This window comes from Protopterus annectens, chromosome 13.part0 (assembly GCF_019279795.1).
Source record: "Protopterus annectens isolate FY-2018-M chromosome 13.part0, PAN1.0, whole genome shotgun sequence".
Taxonomy (NCBI): Eukaryota; Metazoa; Chordata; order Ceratodontiformes; family Protopteridae; genus Protopterus; species Protopterus annectens.
The window spans coordinates 891214278-891231708 of NC_056747.1; the positions used below are offsets into that span (position 1 = coordinate 891214278).

General features: G+C 40.8%; 1 protein-coding gene across 2 annotated transcripts in view; it reads right to left on the reverse strand.

Annotated features, from left to right (window-relative positions):
* Positions 1 to 17431, reverse strand: part of NF1 (neurofibromin 1) — a 5218972-nt gene that overhangs the window by 4046964 nt on the left and 1154577 nt on the right. For both annotated transcript variants that reach the window (XM_044054637.1, XM_044054636.1), the window contains exon 8: positions 11543 to 11700. In XM_044054637.1, the coding sequence (XP_043910572.1) occupies positions 11543 to 11700 (158 nt within the window). The remainder of the gene's footprint in view (positions 1 to 11542; positions 11701 to 17431) is intronic.

Below are 17431 nucleotides of genomic sequence, written 5' to 3' on the forward strand. Positions count from 1 at the left end.
TTAAAGCTCTCAGCCAGATGAATAAAATGCTGCTGACAGTATGTGTGTAACTATAGTGGTTGAGATATTTTGAATTGCTTACAAAAGTAATGGTCACTGTGTTTACCGAGACTTATAAAATTCAGTTCAAGACCTAGAACCTAATAATACTACCACTATAAAAATAGTTTGTGCTGAAGAGTTTGCCATTTATACTTATTTTATATGGTTCCAGATTCCAGAGATATGAACATCTGTTTGAAATGTGAGGACATAATTTGATTCTGTCAAAAGGCTTAGGCTCCCCCCATTGGAAGTTACAGTGCAGACTTCCTGAGCTCCACTGGAGTAAATGAGTTAAACACAAGACCTTAGTTAGCAATGACTGCCCATATCTAGGAGGATCATAGGTGAAACCCCTGGCAGGAATTTATGGGCTGCCATCCAGTCATCTAGGCTACGCTTAAACAAATTCACAGCAGGGCTTTGTTTGATGTGAAATGGTAACCTATTCCAGAGGAGTGGTAACCTCTGAGAGACATCTGTCTCACCAGCAGGTCGAATTTATATGCTGCAGGCCAGGTTCAGGTACCTGGAGTGAGTGACCCTTGTCCCATTTGACTTGCAATGCGCAGCATTTCCAATAGGTTTGGATCAGAGATTGTACAGTAGGCCAGGCACAAGTCTCTTGTAAGTAGTCTGTACACTGAGTACAGTGGCAATGATTTCAGTCTGTCAATGTATGACGTGCTGGAGACACTGAATTTTCTTATTTAATGATTTCTGAGATCTCTCAAGTTGTTGCAAGTGCCTGGCAAGGTACACACCAAAGGGAGCATTGTACTTGATTACTGGCCTGATGAAGGTCGAGTACAGGGGTATTATGACCTCTTTCACTCTTGAGGCAATGCCTTTGCTAATGAGGCATGTGATGTAGATTGTCTTCTTTACCACAGTAGGCACGAGGTGGTCAAAGTTTAGGCTACAGTCAACTTATGTTCCCAAGTCTCTCACTATTGAGTTGTTACTTTAGGTATTATTTAAATGATAGCCTGCAGGGATATTGTTTTGACCGAAGGGGGTGATGATGCAGTTTTCAGCACTAAGTTTGAGACCATGGCTTTTATGCACATTATTGGTTTGTGCAAGTCCCTCAAAGTATATTAACTTTATATGGGGATTCAATGATTGCACCTAATGGATTCAATGATTGCACCTAATTTGTAGTTGTCAGCAAACTTGGTCAGTCACAGCTCCGATGTTTTGGCTTGAACTTCTGAGAAGTACATTCCAAACAATAGGGGGCCCAGTACTGACCCCTGTGGAACTCCACTGGTGACAGGGTCTGCTGGTTGAGGTAAAGTCCCCCAACTCTGACAGAGTGTCATATGTCAGTGAGCCAGTTAGCAACTCACCTGATGACATAAGGGTTGATATTCAACTGGAGAGTTTATCAATTATGTCAGAATGTGGGATTGTGTTGAAGGCCTTAGCTGAGTCAAGATAAGCTGTATGCACAGATCTACCATCATCTACGGCTCTGGTGACATTTTCGTAGTCCACCAGGTTTAACAGGCATGACCTGCCTTTGACAAAACCAAATTGTGCTGGATCAAGGGTTTGGTGAGCACCTATATCTTATTTATAAGGTTCATGATTGATGTGTTCCACGGCCTTACAGACAAGGCTGGTTAAGCTTACGAGTCTGTAGTCCCCAAGGTCTGTTGCTGCACTCACTTTATGAATGGGGATGACTGTTGCTGTTTTCCATTCATCAGGAACAAAACTAGTACTCAAGGCTGTGGTTGAAGACAGTAGCTAATGGAGTTGCTAATTCATGTTTTAGACCACATAAACGTAACTTGGGGTGCCATCTGCTCTCAGTGTTATTGGCCTTGCAGAGAGCTTTAATGACTTGCTCTTTGGAGATGCAAGGTGTGGGAAATGTAGAGAGAATGCTTTGTGGAATGTCTGGATGGGACAGTGAGGTGAAATTTTTTCCAAACCTGTCAGCTAATAGGTTAGCAATGTTCGCAGGATCAGTGTGTGTGATGCCATCCCACAGCTAGTTCAGCACACGTCTGGGTCCTACCTTTTAGGATATGGTCCTTCCCAAAAGTTGCTAAATTGTTTCGAAGTTGCCTTTAGAGGATTTTACAAGTTGTCTTGTTTGTTTATTCAAGTAGATGAGGGTGTTTTTAGTGCTGGGGCCACTGTTTTATTCTTAGACAGCAACTTCTTCCTCTTGTTGTAAAACTTATTAAGGCTAGCTGTCCACCAGGGAAGTTTGTTTTTTTCTTGAGGATCTTGTTTTGATCCCATCAGGTACAGCTCTGTCAGCAAATTTGCATTAAGTGTTTGAACAGGGCATTTGCGTATACCTTAGTACAGTTGTCAATGGGATGTGTGGGAAAAGGAGCTTGGAAATGTATGCCTCCCGTAGAAAGGTATAATTAGCTTTGGTGAAATGTTTTAGCCTGATTTCACCTAAGAGGGGTTCAGGTGTTATAGCTACTTCAAATGTGACTGATTTGTGATCAGATTTAACCAGTGAGGGTCCTACACTTGTGGTGTGCAACTGTCACCCATGTTGGTGAGGACCAGGTTGAGAACATTTGAGCCCCTTGTGGGGTTGCATACGATTTATTCCAGGGCATTAGTGTTACAGTCAAGGAACCTTTGTGCGAGCATGCTGGTACTCGTATGAGTTTTCCAGTCAATGGAGGGATAGTTAAAAATCACCCATGACTTGAGTGTTCGGTTGTAATTTGATTGACTCAAGTAGGTCCAAGTAAGTAGCGTAGATATCTTGGTTCACTGAAGGAGACCTATAGCCAACGATGACTTGCAGGGGGGGGGTCTTACCTACAAGTTAGCTGAACTTAGAGCAAGTCCATGGAGTTTTCCTGTTTAACCAGTCTAGAGGTGTATTTATCTTTGATAAAGACAGATACTCCTCCTCCTTTGGTTCTCACGCTTTCATTTTGCGGTCTGAAAGTATGGAAGGCATTGTAGCCTTGCAAGGCCAGGGTACTCTCTTGCAGCCCTGAACCAAGTTTCTGTGACTGCACAGACATCAACATCCTCCCAAGGACAGGAGTGCTTCCAAAGAGTGCAGTTTCTGATTTAATCTCCTAGCGTTTAGCAGCATAACCTTTAATATATTTGCAAGTAATATTTTAAAGTCAGAAATTTTGTTCTTGAGACCTTGCATAAAAAAGGCAATATGGGGGAGGCAAGTGCCGTATCCAGTAACTGAAAGCCTAGAGCTGACAGGTGAAGACCACATCAAGCAAAGCAGTGTGGTCTATCAACCTTCTCATCCCAGGTTGACAGAACTGGATTCCCTTAGAATGACACCAGAAACTAAGCTAATTGTTGAAGTCAATCTTTTTGTTTATATTGTGGTATCATCCTACATAAGGGTAGGAAGTTGTTCAAGGCTACGGACATACCTGCCTGTGACACGTATTCATAGAGCTCAATCATGTCTCTTTTCATATAGTTCGGTGAGGCACGTCTCAAGTCATTCTTACCAACATTAGCTATGACAGAGTCATAACGGTACTTTTTGTTGAGAGACTTGAGAGTGTATATGTGATCTGACAGATCCTGGCACCCGACAGACAGCTGACTGTAACCTTCTTGTCCAGCCTGGTGAGGGGGACATTTATGTGTCTCACAAATATGACTAAAAAATCTTGTTTAGATGAGCTTTGCCTTACAGGCTTATCTGGTGAGACACTGGTGCGTGTGTTTTTGTGTACATTGAGTGATGTAGGTGCTGTATTTGGTGTAGCATGTTTATGTTTGGAAGGTCTCTGATGTTTAGGTAGGTTTCTGGTGAGTACCTCCGCGTACGATGGTTTGTGTGTTGAGTGCATGGTTTGCATAGTAGGTGTAGTATGTAAGCTAACAATCTGTTCGGTGTTACTGGTCTGTGTGCGACAGAGCAAGGATTGCAGATTCTTAGTGAAGATGCATCTCTCTCAAATTGTATTTGGATGATTTAGAAGTAGAGGGTTGTCAGTGTACATAAGGTAGTTACTACACTGCTGCAGCATACCCATGACAATCAGGCTGGCAAGAGAAATGGAGGAAACTTGACCATCCATAATGACAAGTTAAATGGTGTTTTTTTCAGTGGGGAGAGAAAAATGGAGGGGCTGTGGTATAACTGGGAGTTCTAAATGGGGTCTATACTAATGGGGTGCTCTACAAAGGGTCTATACTAGCAGGGGGTTCTGTAAATGGTATGAGACTATTGTAGATTTGGTGGTTTTGGGACTGTAACTCACTCAACTCCAACGGAGGTCAGGAAGCTTGTACTGTAGCTTCCAATGGACAGAGCCTAAACCTTTTGTCAGAATCAAATTATGCCCTCACATTTCAAACAAATTTTCATATCTTTGGAATCATAGGAGTTATGAACGAAGTATCAATGGCAAACTCTTCAGCAAAAAATATTTTTACAGTGGCAGTATTCTTTAGGTTCTAGGTCTTAAAATTAAATTTTCAAGTCACAGTAAACACAGTAACTGTTACATTTGTAATGTTTTGTAAACAACTTACAATACCTCAGCAACCACTCAAGTTAGACACATTGTCAGCAGCATTTTATTCATCTAGCTGAGAGCTTTCACAAGAGTCTGAATTCTGTGTTACTTGGTTATTGAGATACTTAGAAAAATGTGAAAATTATATCTATATAAATTAATATAATTAAAAACATTTAATATTTACTTACCTGCACTAGACAGAGGTCAAATTTTAATGCAAGAGTTAGCCACTGTGTAAGCTTTAAGATGGAATCTTTCAAAACATTGTACATAGCATGGTTTTGGAATTATTGATGCAAATATGAACAGGCAATATTTGACACCTAGAGGCGTCAGTAGGAGTTAACTGTAGATGCACCTGGAGGCGTAATGAGTTAAAGGGCAAGTGCAGCTGAGGTGCTCTATGAGCAGCTAAGTGCAACAAGGACTTCTCTGCCAGATCACGGGCAGTTACCAAGAGAAAATTTATCTACTGAAGTTTTTGTCTATATAACTGCTAATAGTTACCCCCACTGCGCTGTAGTGCGTGATGGTGCATGGAGGTGTGCTATGCATAAACAAATGAATACAGCAGAGCAGTGGCTGGTCGCCTAACTCTGTGGAGCTGTGTTAAAACAAGCGCTAACCCGCTCAAATGTGGGGCTTATGTAGCAAAAGTAAGCAAACTGAATTAAATAATTTAACCAATAAAAAGGCTCAAAACTGATCACTGTGCCAGCAACCTTCAATCAGATGAGTTCAAACTGCATCCTCCTGCCATAAGAGTGCAGGGGGTCCCTCACAAACAAAAGATAGCCTGGTTTACTGCCCAATTTAACAAGCAGAACAAGATTCAGCAGGTCTGAATCTTGTCTATGCTACATCAGACAAAAAGTGCAACAAATCAGCAAAAACAGTTTTAAAAAATCAGCAATATCGCAAAAATACAGTTTAAAAGTGCAAAATAAAGTATCAAATTGCATTTATGGTTAGCAGAATAGAACAGATTCCTTGAATTACACAGCTGAATACAGCAGAGCAGTGGTTGGTGTATTTAAGGTGTACTTAAATTCTATATGGGTGGCTAAAATAGCATATATTGGCAGTGTATACATGATGCCAAAGATTAAATAAATAAATAAATAAATATTTAGATTTATTTGGGGTTCTAGATTAAATCCAGTAAGGAGAGGAGTTTTGTATGTGGATAAGGACTGATGGTGGTTTGGGGTTACGAATCCTAGAGTTTATCGAGCATCATTAAATTTGCATATGGTGTTAAGATTTATTTTATTTTACATTTGTTGACCGAGTTAGTCCAGCTGAGCAGTTGGCTCGCTTTCAGTGGAGACCTGGTGAGAAAAGCTCCAGAGTGAATATATAAAATTATACATACAGGCAGTTAAGAAATCATCAGTGGCAACTAGACAAACTGTAGCAAGATAACATTTACAATAAATCACACAGAAAAATAAACTCAGGTTTGCTTGTTTGTGTCTTTCGGCTTTTCCCGGTTAGGGGTTGCCACAGCGGAACTCCGGTCCGCTAATGACTGGTAGTTGATTTTTACGTGCCGAGTTACCAGCCCTGACGCACAACCTTCAACGAAGGTATGCCCATTCATGCATGTCTCCATACAGAAAACTCAGGTACAATGTAATAATGAAATAATGCATCATATTTCTTGTTCGGTTACATACAGTGCAAGTATAAAAAAATATATAATGAGGATGAGGTGTTTAAAAGTGGGACAGAGGGGTAGACGTTTACTTGGGATAGGCAGGGGAGGAGAGGAAGATGAGGGAGAGGGAAAATAGAAGGGAAGGATCAAGTGGGAGAAATGGGGAATAAGGAAATACAGCAGGCTGATAGAGTGGGAGGTATAAGAAAAAGGGGGTAGGGTTGATTCAAGGGGGGTGACTACAGTGACAGGACCATTTGCTTGTTAGGTATCTTTGAGTGGCTACCTTGAAATGCTTGGTATGGTCAAGGGACCCAATTTCTTGGGGGAGTTGGTTCCAATTTGCAGCAGGGTTATAGTTATAAAGTAAACTTCCTAGTTTAGTTTTGGGTTTATAAATCTGTAGGAAGCCTTGGTCTGAGCTACATAGTGTCCTGGTTGGGGATTATTTAGCTATAACAGATACAAGGCTAGGACAGAAAGATGGCTGACAGAGGATAGAGTGGATAATTTGTAGTTTATGTAGTAGGAGCAAGTGAGGTAATTCAAGCCATTCCAATTGTTGAAGGGATAAGCAATGGTGAGATTTGTAGGTTTGGTTTGCAGCGAATCTGGCCACCTTATTATAGGTGCTTTATAGTTTAGTAATGAGCGTGGTGTTCAGGTTAATGAAAAACTGACAGCTATAAAGAAGTGTGGGAAGAAGAAATGCATGGGAGAGAGTTATTCTGGCTATGTTGGTTAAATGTCTTTTGTTGTGATAAAGGAGTCCAAGTTTCTGGCGAGTCTTTTTGATAGAATTGGCGACTTGGAGATCAAATCTAAGCTGATCATTTATTATGACTCCCAGCAGTTTAGTGCTGGGTTCAGCAGTGATGATAGTGTTACTGCTATATAGGATGGAAAATGCAGTTTTGAGATTTATGAGGTTTTGGGGAGGAAGAGTAGGAGCTTAGTTTTCTTAGGGTTAAAACTTAATTTGTTATCACAAAGCCATGTCTCTATGGTACTGAACGATGCTTGAGTAGTAGAGTGGAGGCCAGATGGATTGTCAGCAATGGTGATGACAGTCGAATCGTCTGCATATTGTACAATTGTGGAGTGAGGGCAAGAGGTGTAAAGTAGGTTAGAGAAAATATTAAAGAGCAGTGGCCCAAGTATGGATCCTTGGGGGACTCCCATTGAGACATTAAGGGAGGGGGATAGTGCAGAGTGCCATTTAACAGCTTGCTGGTGGTTAAAGAGAGAGCTACAAAACCAGGATATGGTGTGAGGAGAGAATTTTAAATGGGACAGTTTGTCCAAGAGGAGGGGATGGAAGACTGTGTCAAAGGCTTTGGACAGGTCGAGGAATAGACATGAAACTAGTTTACTGTTGTCACGGGCCAGAGATACAATATTGATGAAGGATATTAGAGCAGTTGTGGTACTGTATTTGGGACGGAATCATGTTTTGTGTGTGTGTGTGTGTGTGTGTGTGTGTGTGTGTGTGTGTGTGTGTGTGTGTGTGTGTTAGAAGGCTCTCTTGAAGAAGGTACTGCATTATCTGCTTGTGAATGCATTTCTCTAGTATTTTAGAGAGGGGAGACAGTATAGCAATTGGTCTGAAGTTTGATACATCAGAAGAATTACCACCTTTGTGTATAGGTAATGTGAAGAAAGTTTTCCAAATTGCTGGGACATATGATTCAAAGATGGATCAGATAATCAGGATAGAAACAGGATAGGCTAAAGGTTCAGCAGCAATCTGTAGGAAATATGAATGAAGATTACCTGCTGAGGGGGAGCAAGGTTTGAGTTTGGAGATTAAGGATTTAATAACAGTTAGTTGAAACAGACTTAAGGGAAAAGGAGTTGGAAGGAAGGGGAGGAGAGGCAAGGATTTTGGAGTTATTAACATTTTTTGTAGTGGGAAAAGCGTTTATTATGGCAGTTACTGAATCAATAAAAATGATTATTAAATGCAGTGGCAGTTTCTTCTGCTGTTTTATTTGGGCATGGGTTAGGACGGAAAGGGTTTTCTGGGTGCAGTATATGGTTGATTGAGTTCCAGAATTTTTTTGGGTCTGTTTGTAGGGCAGTGGGAGGGTTAGCATAGAAGTTTGACTTGTCTTTGTTGATAACTATCTTTATTTGATTCCTAAGTTCTTTGCAGGTCTGTAGGAGAGAAGGGGTTTTAGTTTTAGTCCATAGTTTCCATATCTTATCATGGTTTTTCATCAGGGTATGAGTAGATTTGGTCAGCCAAGGAGCTGAGATAGTTTTGACTCTTATTATGCGGAGAGGAGCCAGGGAGTCAAGGATGTTAAGGAAGGTGGAGTTGGAGTGGATAGCCTCATCTAAGGGGAGAGTGGTGAGATGGGACCAGTTTATTCAAGAGAGTTGGTCAATGAAAGAGTCAGAACTGAAAGATTAGGTATTACGGGATGTGATGAACTTGAAAGGTCTGGTGATATGGGGAGTATATCTGGTAACTGTGACAGGGCAGTGATCACTAACAGCATTTGGTAGAGTGTGAGGGTCACGGTAGTTTTGGGGGCGAGACACCAAAATCCAGTCCAGAAGAGACTGTGGAAGGTGTGATTTATTAACATAAGCAGGGGTAGTAATTAGTTGCTCGAACCCATGAAAGTTGATACAAGAGGTAGTATTGGGAGTTTGTATTGACAGCCAATCTATGTTAACATCCCCTAGTATGATGGTTTCATTGTGTATGGTCTGGGAGAGGTGGGATAGAATGTTATCAAGTAGGCGAAGATAGTCTCCTGGGAGATATAAATTGCTACAACATTTATGGTAGCAAAGTTGTTAAGTTTAACATTAGCAAGTAGGAGTTCAGCTGTAGAGAAAGAGGGAAGGGGGAGGATTGGACTAGTTATAGAAAGGTGACCAGGATATAAAATGGCTATACTACCTCCTCTTTTCTTTTGTCCGTCAAGTCTAAGGATGTTATAGTCAGGTGGGGTAATTTCACTATCTTGACAGTGTGGTTTTAGCCATGTTTCGGTTAGGGTGACAATGTCTGGAGTGTAGTTAGCTAACCAGCCACAGAGGTCCTGAACTTTATTTACTACACTCCTAGGGTTGATAGAGCAGAAAGATATTTGCTTTTTAGAGGGAGTAAAGTTGGTTGGGTTTTGTACAGGAGGAGTATAATTCAGGATGGGGTGGGAGGGACCTGGGTTAGGATGGATGTCCCCTGACAGAAGTAGTGGTCTGAAGTAGAGTAACTGTTAAGTGGGGAGACATTTTGTTTCTGCTTAGAGGAGGTTGGGAGAGGGAGGAGATAATTTTATTTTAGGAAGGAGAGTAATATTTGTTTGGGAAGGAAGGATAGGTGTGCTGATGGGCCTGGGGTTTAGTATTTAGATTTAGAGTCCAGTTTGCTGGGTGGAAGTAGGGTGGGGGTAGATGTGAGTGATAGGAAGTGAGGAGGTAGAAGAAGCAGAGTATAGGTATCAGGAGTAATGTTTGTGGTTTGAAAGTCATGATCTTTAGGCAGAGTAAGAGTAGACAGTGGGTGGGAGGGGTGGGAAATGAGCAGTGGAGTATAGGAAGGTGTTATAGAGGAAGAGGTGTGTCAGTAAGGAAGTACTTAGGCGGGACTTACGAAGAGTTAGCAGAGGTGTGGCTAAGGTCGATAAGTATAAAGGAAATGATATGTGGGTGAGTGGGAATGGGGGTGGGAGAAGAGCAAAGATGGCTAAATGGAAAAGCAATTAATTTAGTAAAACAATATTTAAGATAAAATATGTTGAGTGACTGGAATTTAATAAAACTGAATAAAAAAAATGGATGGAGAAATGAAGAAATATAAATGTATCAACAAAAAATTAAATGTGGAAGTTAAATATATAAAAAAATGGAAAAAAAAGTTTGGTATAAGAATGTAATGATAAAACATTATTGTATAAATCCATCGAAGCATTTGATGGAATAAAAAAATAAATGCTAGAAAACAAAGAATAAATTGTATATGAAAAATGTGGAATGTCAGAATTTTATGGAGATTACAAACATAGACTACCAGTTATGGGAAACATGCCTTATATATATATATATATATGGATCCCCTTCAGTTTACCGAAACACCACAACGCCGAAACACAAATCACCGACACCAAAAGACCGACAACACAAAATACCGACAATACACACAACCATACATGCACTAACCGTAACCCAAACCCTAACCCTAAGGTCCGACACAACCGCACACTTACCCTACCTGCACCCTAACCTTACCTCACTTAACCCACCCCGAAACCCACAGTCCGTCACTATCGCACACACACCCTACCTGCACCCTAACCCTAACTCACTTAACCCACCCCGAAACCCACAGTCCGTCACTATCGCACACACACCCTACCTGCACCCTAACCCTAACTCACTTAACCCACCCCGAAACCCACAGTCCGTCACTATCGCACACACACCCTACCTGCACCCTAACTCACTTAACCCACCCCGAAACCCACAGTCCGTCACTATCGCACACACACCCTACCTGCACCCTAACCCTAACTCACTTAACCCGCCCCTAAAACTACAGTCCCTCACTATCGCACACTTACCTGTCCGCTCCCTAACACTAAATCCCTCACTCTATCGCACACTTACCGAGTCCGTCGGGTTCTCACCTTGTCGGTCATCTGCGTTGTCGGTGATTTCGGTCCGACGGATTCCTTGTCGGTCTAGTGAGCTTTCGGGCATCTGAAGGTGATCCATATATATATATATATATATATATATATATGTTAAAAAAGTGTACAAAAAATTGTTTTGTACTACTAGGATTATTTTGAATCAAATATTTAATGAGATTATGTTTAATGGTAACTGGGTTACATCTAATACAGTATGAAAAATCAAGTGGTGGTTACAGAAAAAGGAACTGGGTCTATACGCCTGTGAAATGAAAATTTTGAAAATATGAACATTTGTATATGTGTAAATGTGTAAATAGCTGTATAGAGTACCCCTACTCTTTTTGACTGGTGTTGTGGGATCTTTTACAGCCACCTGAGCTACCACCGATTCAAGCAGATGGGGTTTCAGTTTAACACCTCATCTGAAGGACAATGTACTCAGGAGTGTACCTCCCTTCTGTAGTGTCACTCATCTAAATGGTGTGTGAAGAGAACCCACACCCTTTTGCACCAAAGGAGAATGTGCTACCTGCTGCTCCATTTACACTACTTGCACAAAATTAAGTTATTTCTCTGTGAAGACTAGCTATAGTTTACTGATCATTACAAGAAAATAAACAAGAACATCTAGGCTGACTAAATAAGTAACAGTGTAAACTGTATAATTCCTCTTGGGTAACCCTGTATCTCACCTTATTCATTTTGCTCTCTTCTACCACATCCTTGGAAATATCCTGAATAGTTTCTGGACAAAGAATGAGAAGAATTATCTGCAATGGCCAAACTGCTGCCTTTCGCCTTGTATTATCTGCAAAATTGTCAACCAAGTCAAACAGCTTTTCAGCAAAGTCTGAAAAAAAAAAAATAAAGGTCACTTTTTATAGACAAAACTTCACGTAATTTTATTTAAAACAGGCTCCATTCATGAACAAGTAGCTTGCACTAATACTTATCAGCTACATCAGTTCAACAGACTTTCAAATTACAAGGTGTTAAAATTAACTAGCACTCCTGCACTGATGCACAGTTGTATTGCGAGTAAAAATCACAATCAGTTTTTAACTAGGCTTGTACTTTTAAATTACCTTCTTTCATAATGTTTAACCATCTGCACAGTAGTGCAATGCCCCCTCAACTATACACCGACAAGCTTCAGACATGAACCCAACTTAAAACTGGGAAATAGCTGCTGCCATGCAACACTCATTCCATTCAGACATTAAAGATTAGCAAGAGTCAATAATACTAGTAGTGTATATATAACCCACACCACCTTACTAGTGGAATTACCTTCCCCTCTGCTTCCATGAACAACCGAAGTTTTTCAACATTCAGCTCTCCATCACATCACCCCAGTTTAGCTCAGTCATGAAGTTAGACTGCCGACTTCTTAACTGACATTCATACTGACAAAGTAGAACAAAACTCCTATTGAGAGGGCCAATAATTGGACAGTTCAGCTTGAAACACACTGTGACAAAAGTATGACTGTTCCCAAAATACAGACTGGGTTAACAGCAAATTGGCATGATGTATTTTCCATAACAATCAATCTCTGAAACTTACGTTAACTGTGCAGCAAACCTCGACACATTTAGGCTTGTACAACACGTAAGTCATCAGATCCAGCAAGTTTTTTCAGCATGTCTTATCATACAATACCAGCAAAACCTTGTCTTGTATTAGTTTTCCACTGGCCAATGAATTCATGTTAACATGCATACAAGAAAAAGGATACGGGTAACATAAGTTCTTTACAGTGGAAAGCATTTGTCATTCAAGCCTGCATTGTTTATGGAAGGCAAATGAGGTGAAGCAGACAGCAACTGATGGAGATGCCTGATAAAGGAAGGTGGGAGAGTACCCACTGCATACTTCTTCCACTTCAGAAGCACGACCAAAAAAGAAGCAAGTTTTCACTGTACCAGCAGATATACAAGAAGACCCCCACTCCTGTGGGTATACAGCTGGGTTCATCCCTTTTTCATTTCCAATTCTGCAAAGGGGTGTACATGTTTCCCAATCTGTAACACACAATCACAGCTCACGCTTTACCTTCAACAGTGCACCTATTCCCTGAGCTCACCATATTGTCACAACTGCTGATCAACATTTTCAAGGAATATCCGATGTCTACACTATTTACAACTAGCAAACGAATGTCTACTATCCCAATATAAATAAAAACCAATAGAAGCCAGTAGATGGGTTCTCTCTCCAAGTTTATGGAGACAGCGAGATGATACGAGAGACCTACTAAGAAGGGTTCCTATGGAAATCAACGATTGCATTAAAACATCTCTACCTCATGACCAGTGTTGTGCTAGTTGATTATAAAAGTAACAAGTTACTATTTCTAGTTACTTTTTAGAGAAAGTAATACATTACTATTACTTTTCTAAAAAAGTAATATTCCTATTACTAGTTACTAAGTAAAGCAACTCATTACGAAGTAAAGTAACTCGTTACTTTTACATAACTATAGTTAATTGATTAAAATATTGAGATTTATTCACACATGTAAGCACATGCATATGAGATTATTAAAGTTGTATACACAAAGTTACAATGATGACGAATTGCATTTAACAATTGAAAACCTCCAGCAAATTAATCTCTATAGCTGGGGTGCACAGCGGTGCAGTGGTTAATACTGTCACCACACAGCAAGAGGGTCTCCGGTTTGATTCTCGGCTAGAGTGCCTTCTGTGCAGAGTCTGCTTGTCTTGTGTATTCAAATAAGACAATGAGGCTTGGGTTATTCGTTTATGATGTTTACTACACACAAACACATCCGGATGGATGACTGGAACATAAAAGTTAAACGAACCAGCTAACTTGACTGGCTGCTACACACATACATGCTTTCACTCTAGCTGCTTACACAAAATGGCACTCTGCTTGCACCTGCTCAGTACTTACATGCACGTCCACGAACTACAGTGGCTATAAAGGTACAACAAACACACTATAATCTACATCCCCCCTCATTGATAATTTTGTCAGGCAAATGAAAAATGACAATTTTGTCATGCAAATGAAAAATGACAATCAGATACGCATGCAAATTATATAAACATAAACAATAACAATCATGTCCAGGTTGCCATGTATCTAGGATTAAGTCTTGAGATACGACACAACATCGTTATATAATAATCAGTACTGGGTTTAGCAGGTAAGGGTGATGAAGGATAATAAAGGAAACGTACTCAAGCGAGGAGAGTGCGTTGAGCAGACAGAAAGAGTACTGTGAGGGGCTGATGAAAGAGGAGAAAAAGATAGAGAAGGTTGGATGATGTGGTGATAGTGAATCAGGAAGTGCAACAGATTAGCAAGCAGGAAGTAAGGACAGCTATGAAGAGGATGAAGAATGGAAGGGCTGTTGGTCCAGATGACATACCTGTGGAAGCATGGAGGTGTTTAGGTGAAATGGCAGTGAAGTTTTTAACTAGATTAATTAAAGGAAAACAACGGGATATCAAATCAAATATCTCTACCTGATGTCTCCCTAAAATCCTGTTATGTGATACAGCCTCAAAAAAACATAACCGCAGCTTTAAAAAAAAATGCACTATTCTCTTTTACTGCTTAGGCTTCATACTTTTCCGTACTGTTTGACTTTCAGTTTTAAAACCAAGATGAAAACTGTCTAGTCGTCTCTTAAATAATGATGTCACATCTGCCATAGCTCTTGCTGAAGATCCTGGGAGGTTTCCTCCCCCAAAGTGACGTAAACACTGCCTTATTTGCATGCTGTACAGAATCCCTGTGATCCTCCCACATTGTGATGTCAACACTGCCTTTCCCAGCCCACTGTTAACCTAATAAATGGACTAGGTGCTGTGTGGAACTCCTTTTCTGTGTTAGCAAATCTGGTCGACTCTATTCATGTGAAGCACTTCTTCTTCACCAGTATTTTGCTACTTCATAAGTAAGGTAAGTCTTATTACTTCTTAATAGTGTATCCTAAATGTAATTTGTCCCTGTTTCTATGCCTCCCTAGCCCTGATATTGTGTCCTCCCAAGTTTTTAATTGCACATTAGTGGAGTTAATCTTTTTCTGTTTGTAAGGGTGCCACGTGCTTCCCTTTCGCAGCTGCATTTTTAGCTTAGCCTACTTATTTTCATTTTGATCCAGGGTTTATATTTCCCCAGTTATGTTTAATGCTGGCGTCTTTTGTATTCTCGAGTCGGCCTGTGTTTCTGTGCTTGCTGCCTTTTGTTTCCTTCTGAAGTAAGTGTATTGCTGCTTGTAGTAATTGTATTACTTTCTAGTGTTTTTAGATGCTTGTTGCTGGTGTTTTTTTAAAAACTATGCTGTATTTGTAGCTATATTTGGTTTTCTTTAGTTGATACCTTGCGCTTCGCGATTGTGGTTGCTGGTGTTTTTTTTAAAAACCTTGCTGTATTTGTAGCTGTATTTGGTTTTCTTTAGTTTGTTGATGCCTCGTGCTTCGCGATTGCATGCTGCAGATGTTTTGTAATGTTTTCGGCTGTTTGTTTCTGTTGTTCAGCTTCGCGTTTCGGTCTTGTCATGTTTTTTATTTATTTTTTAATATTAGTAATCCGTTTTATTGGTTATGCTGCTGGGCTTGCTCCGTTTTATTTGTTATGCTACTCTGCTTGCTCCGTTTTAGTGTGTGTGCTATCAAACCTGCTACCTGCTTGAAACTTTGCCACAGCTGAATAATACCTTTTTTTTCCGTTAGCTGGGTAACGAAATTATTTTAATGTGGACGCTGGAGCCATTAGGCATAAAACTTATTTATTGAGTAATTCTGCAGCCTGTAAACATACTTATGAATAGTCAGCAAGAGAGTGGTAGTAGTCCAGGGGTGGTTTCTGCAGCTATACTTGTTTCATGCAACTAGGCTAAGTGCATTTCTGGGTTCCCATGTAAGATTATTATAGCAGGTAAATATACAGTGATGTAGGCAATATAGAGGTTCAACATTTTGTCCATCACTATGTGTCCATAGTTTAGAAGTAGCCTCAGACACTTCACAATGCTCCATTACACACAGAGCGCAGGTTCTTGTAAGATTAATGTCACGGTTGCTATCATATTATTTGAGCCTGCGTGTTGTTTTGTTTTTAAATTAATGAAAAACTTAAGGAAAATAAGAGAGAAATAGAAGACAGATGGGAAAGGAAAAGAGGAATTTTGCTGCTTGTACAAGCACAGCAGCTTAGTCATTGTAAAGCTGCTAAGCAGCATGCCTTGAGTGAGAGTTGCTGCCAATTCCTGTTGAAATAATGGAATCAGAATAGCATATTTTTTTTTGACTTTGTGATAAAGTTTGGTAGACAAAATACTATTTCTTTAGTCTGCAAAGTGATATTCTGCCTGTTAATATAACATTTTGTGAGTGGGTATAGCACACAAGCCACTGAGAAGCAAAGTCTGATAAAATCTCTAAGGCTGGCAAGCTTTTCTGATCTCAGTTTTCTGGTAGTGAAGTACATGCCTTGCAACCATTTTGTTTTTGTGGCCAGGGATAGCACTATCATGGCAGGGGCTCTGAGTGAGAAGAAATAAAATAGGAGGAGGAACTTGCTAAAAAATACAGGTAACCTATGTAGTGCCCTCAGCTGGAGGCCTTCTAATGTCCATAGGATACAGCAAGGGGCAAGTGTGTGTGTGTGTGTGTGTGTGTGTGTGTGTGTGTGTGTGTGTGTGTGTGTGTGTGTGTGTGTGTGTGTGTGTGTGTGTGTGAATGCAAGCAAGTGGCAAGTGGCAAGTGTGTGTGTGTATGTGACCTAAAAGCAAGGGGGCAATTGTGTGTGTGACACCGCAAGCAAGGGGGCAATTGTGTGTGTGTTTGACCGCAAGCAAGGGGGCAATTGTGTGTGTGAGACTGAAAGCAAGGGGGCAAGTGTGTGTGAGAGACTGAAAGCAAGGGGGCAAGTGTGTGTGTGAGACTGAAAGCAAGGGGGCAAGTGTGTGTGTGAGACTGAAAGCAAGGGGGCAAGTGTGTGTGTGAGACTGCAAGCAAGGGGCAAGTGTGTGTGTGAGACTACAAGCAAGGGGGCAAGTGTGTGTGTGAGACTGCAAGCAAGGAGGCAAGTGTGTGTGTGAGACTGCAAGCAAGGGGGCAAGTGTGTGAGACTGCAAACAAGGGGGCAAATGTGTGTGAGACTGCAAGCAAGGGCCAAGTGTGTGTGTGACTGCAAGCAAGGGCCAAGTGTGTGTGTGACTGCAAGCAAGGGCCAAGTGTGTGTGTATGTGACTGCAAGCAAGGGCCACGTGTGTGTGTGTGTGTGTGTGTGTGTGACTACAAGCAAGGGGGAAATTTTGCCTCTTTCAAGATTTCTTGTGCTGTGAAGTTCATAGATACAACTGATTGAGTAGATTTTACAGGGAGCTGAGAGATGCAGGGCTGCAACAATTATTAGTGCTGCTTATGTCTGCTTGCTTTGCTAATATCACAACAGGTTGTTTGCTTTTGGCTGTGGTTTCTACTCACATAGATGCATTTGTGAAACTGTACTGCGTTGCAAATGGGGTGGATGATGCACTCCTTTCTGGTGAAGAAGATTGTCATCCATTCCCTACTGCAGTATTACCAGCTTATTGT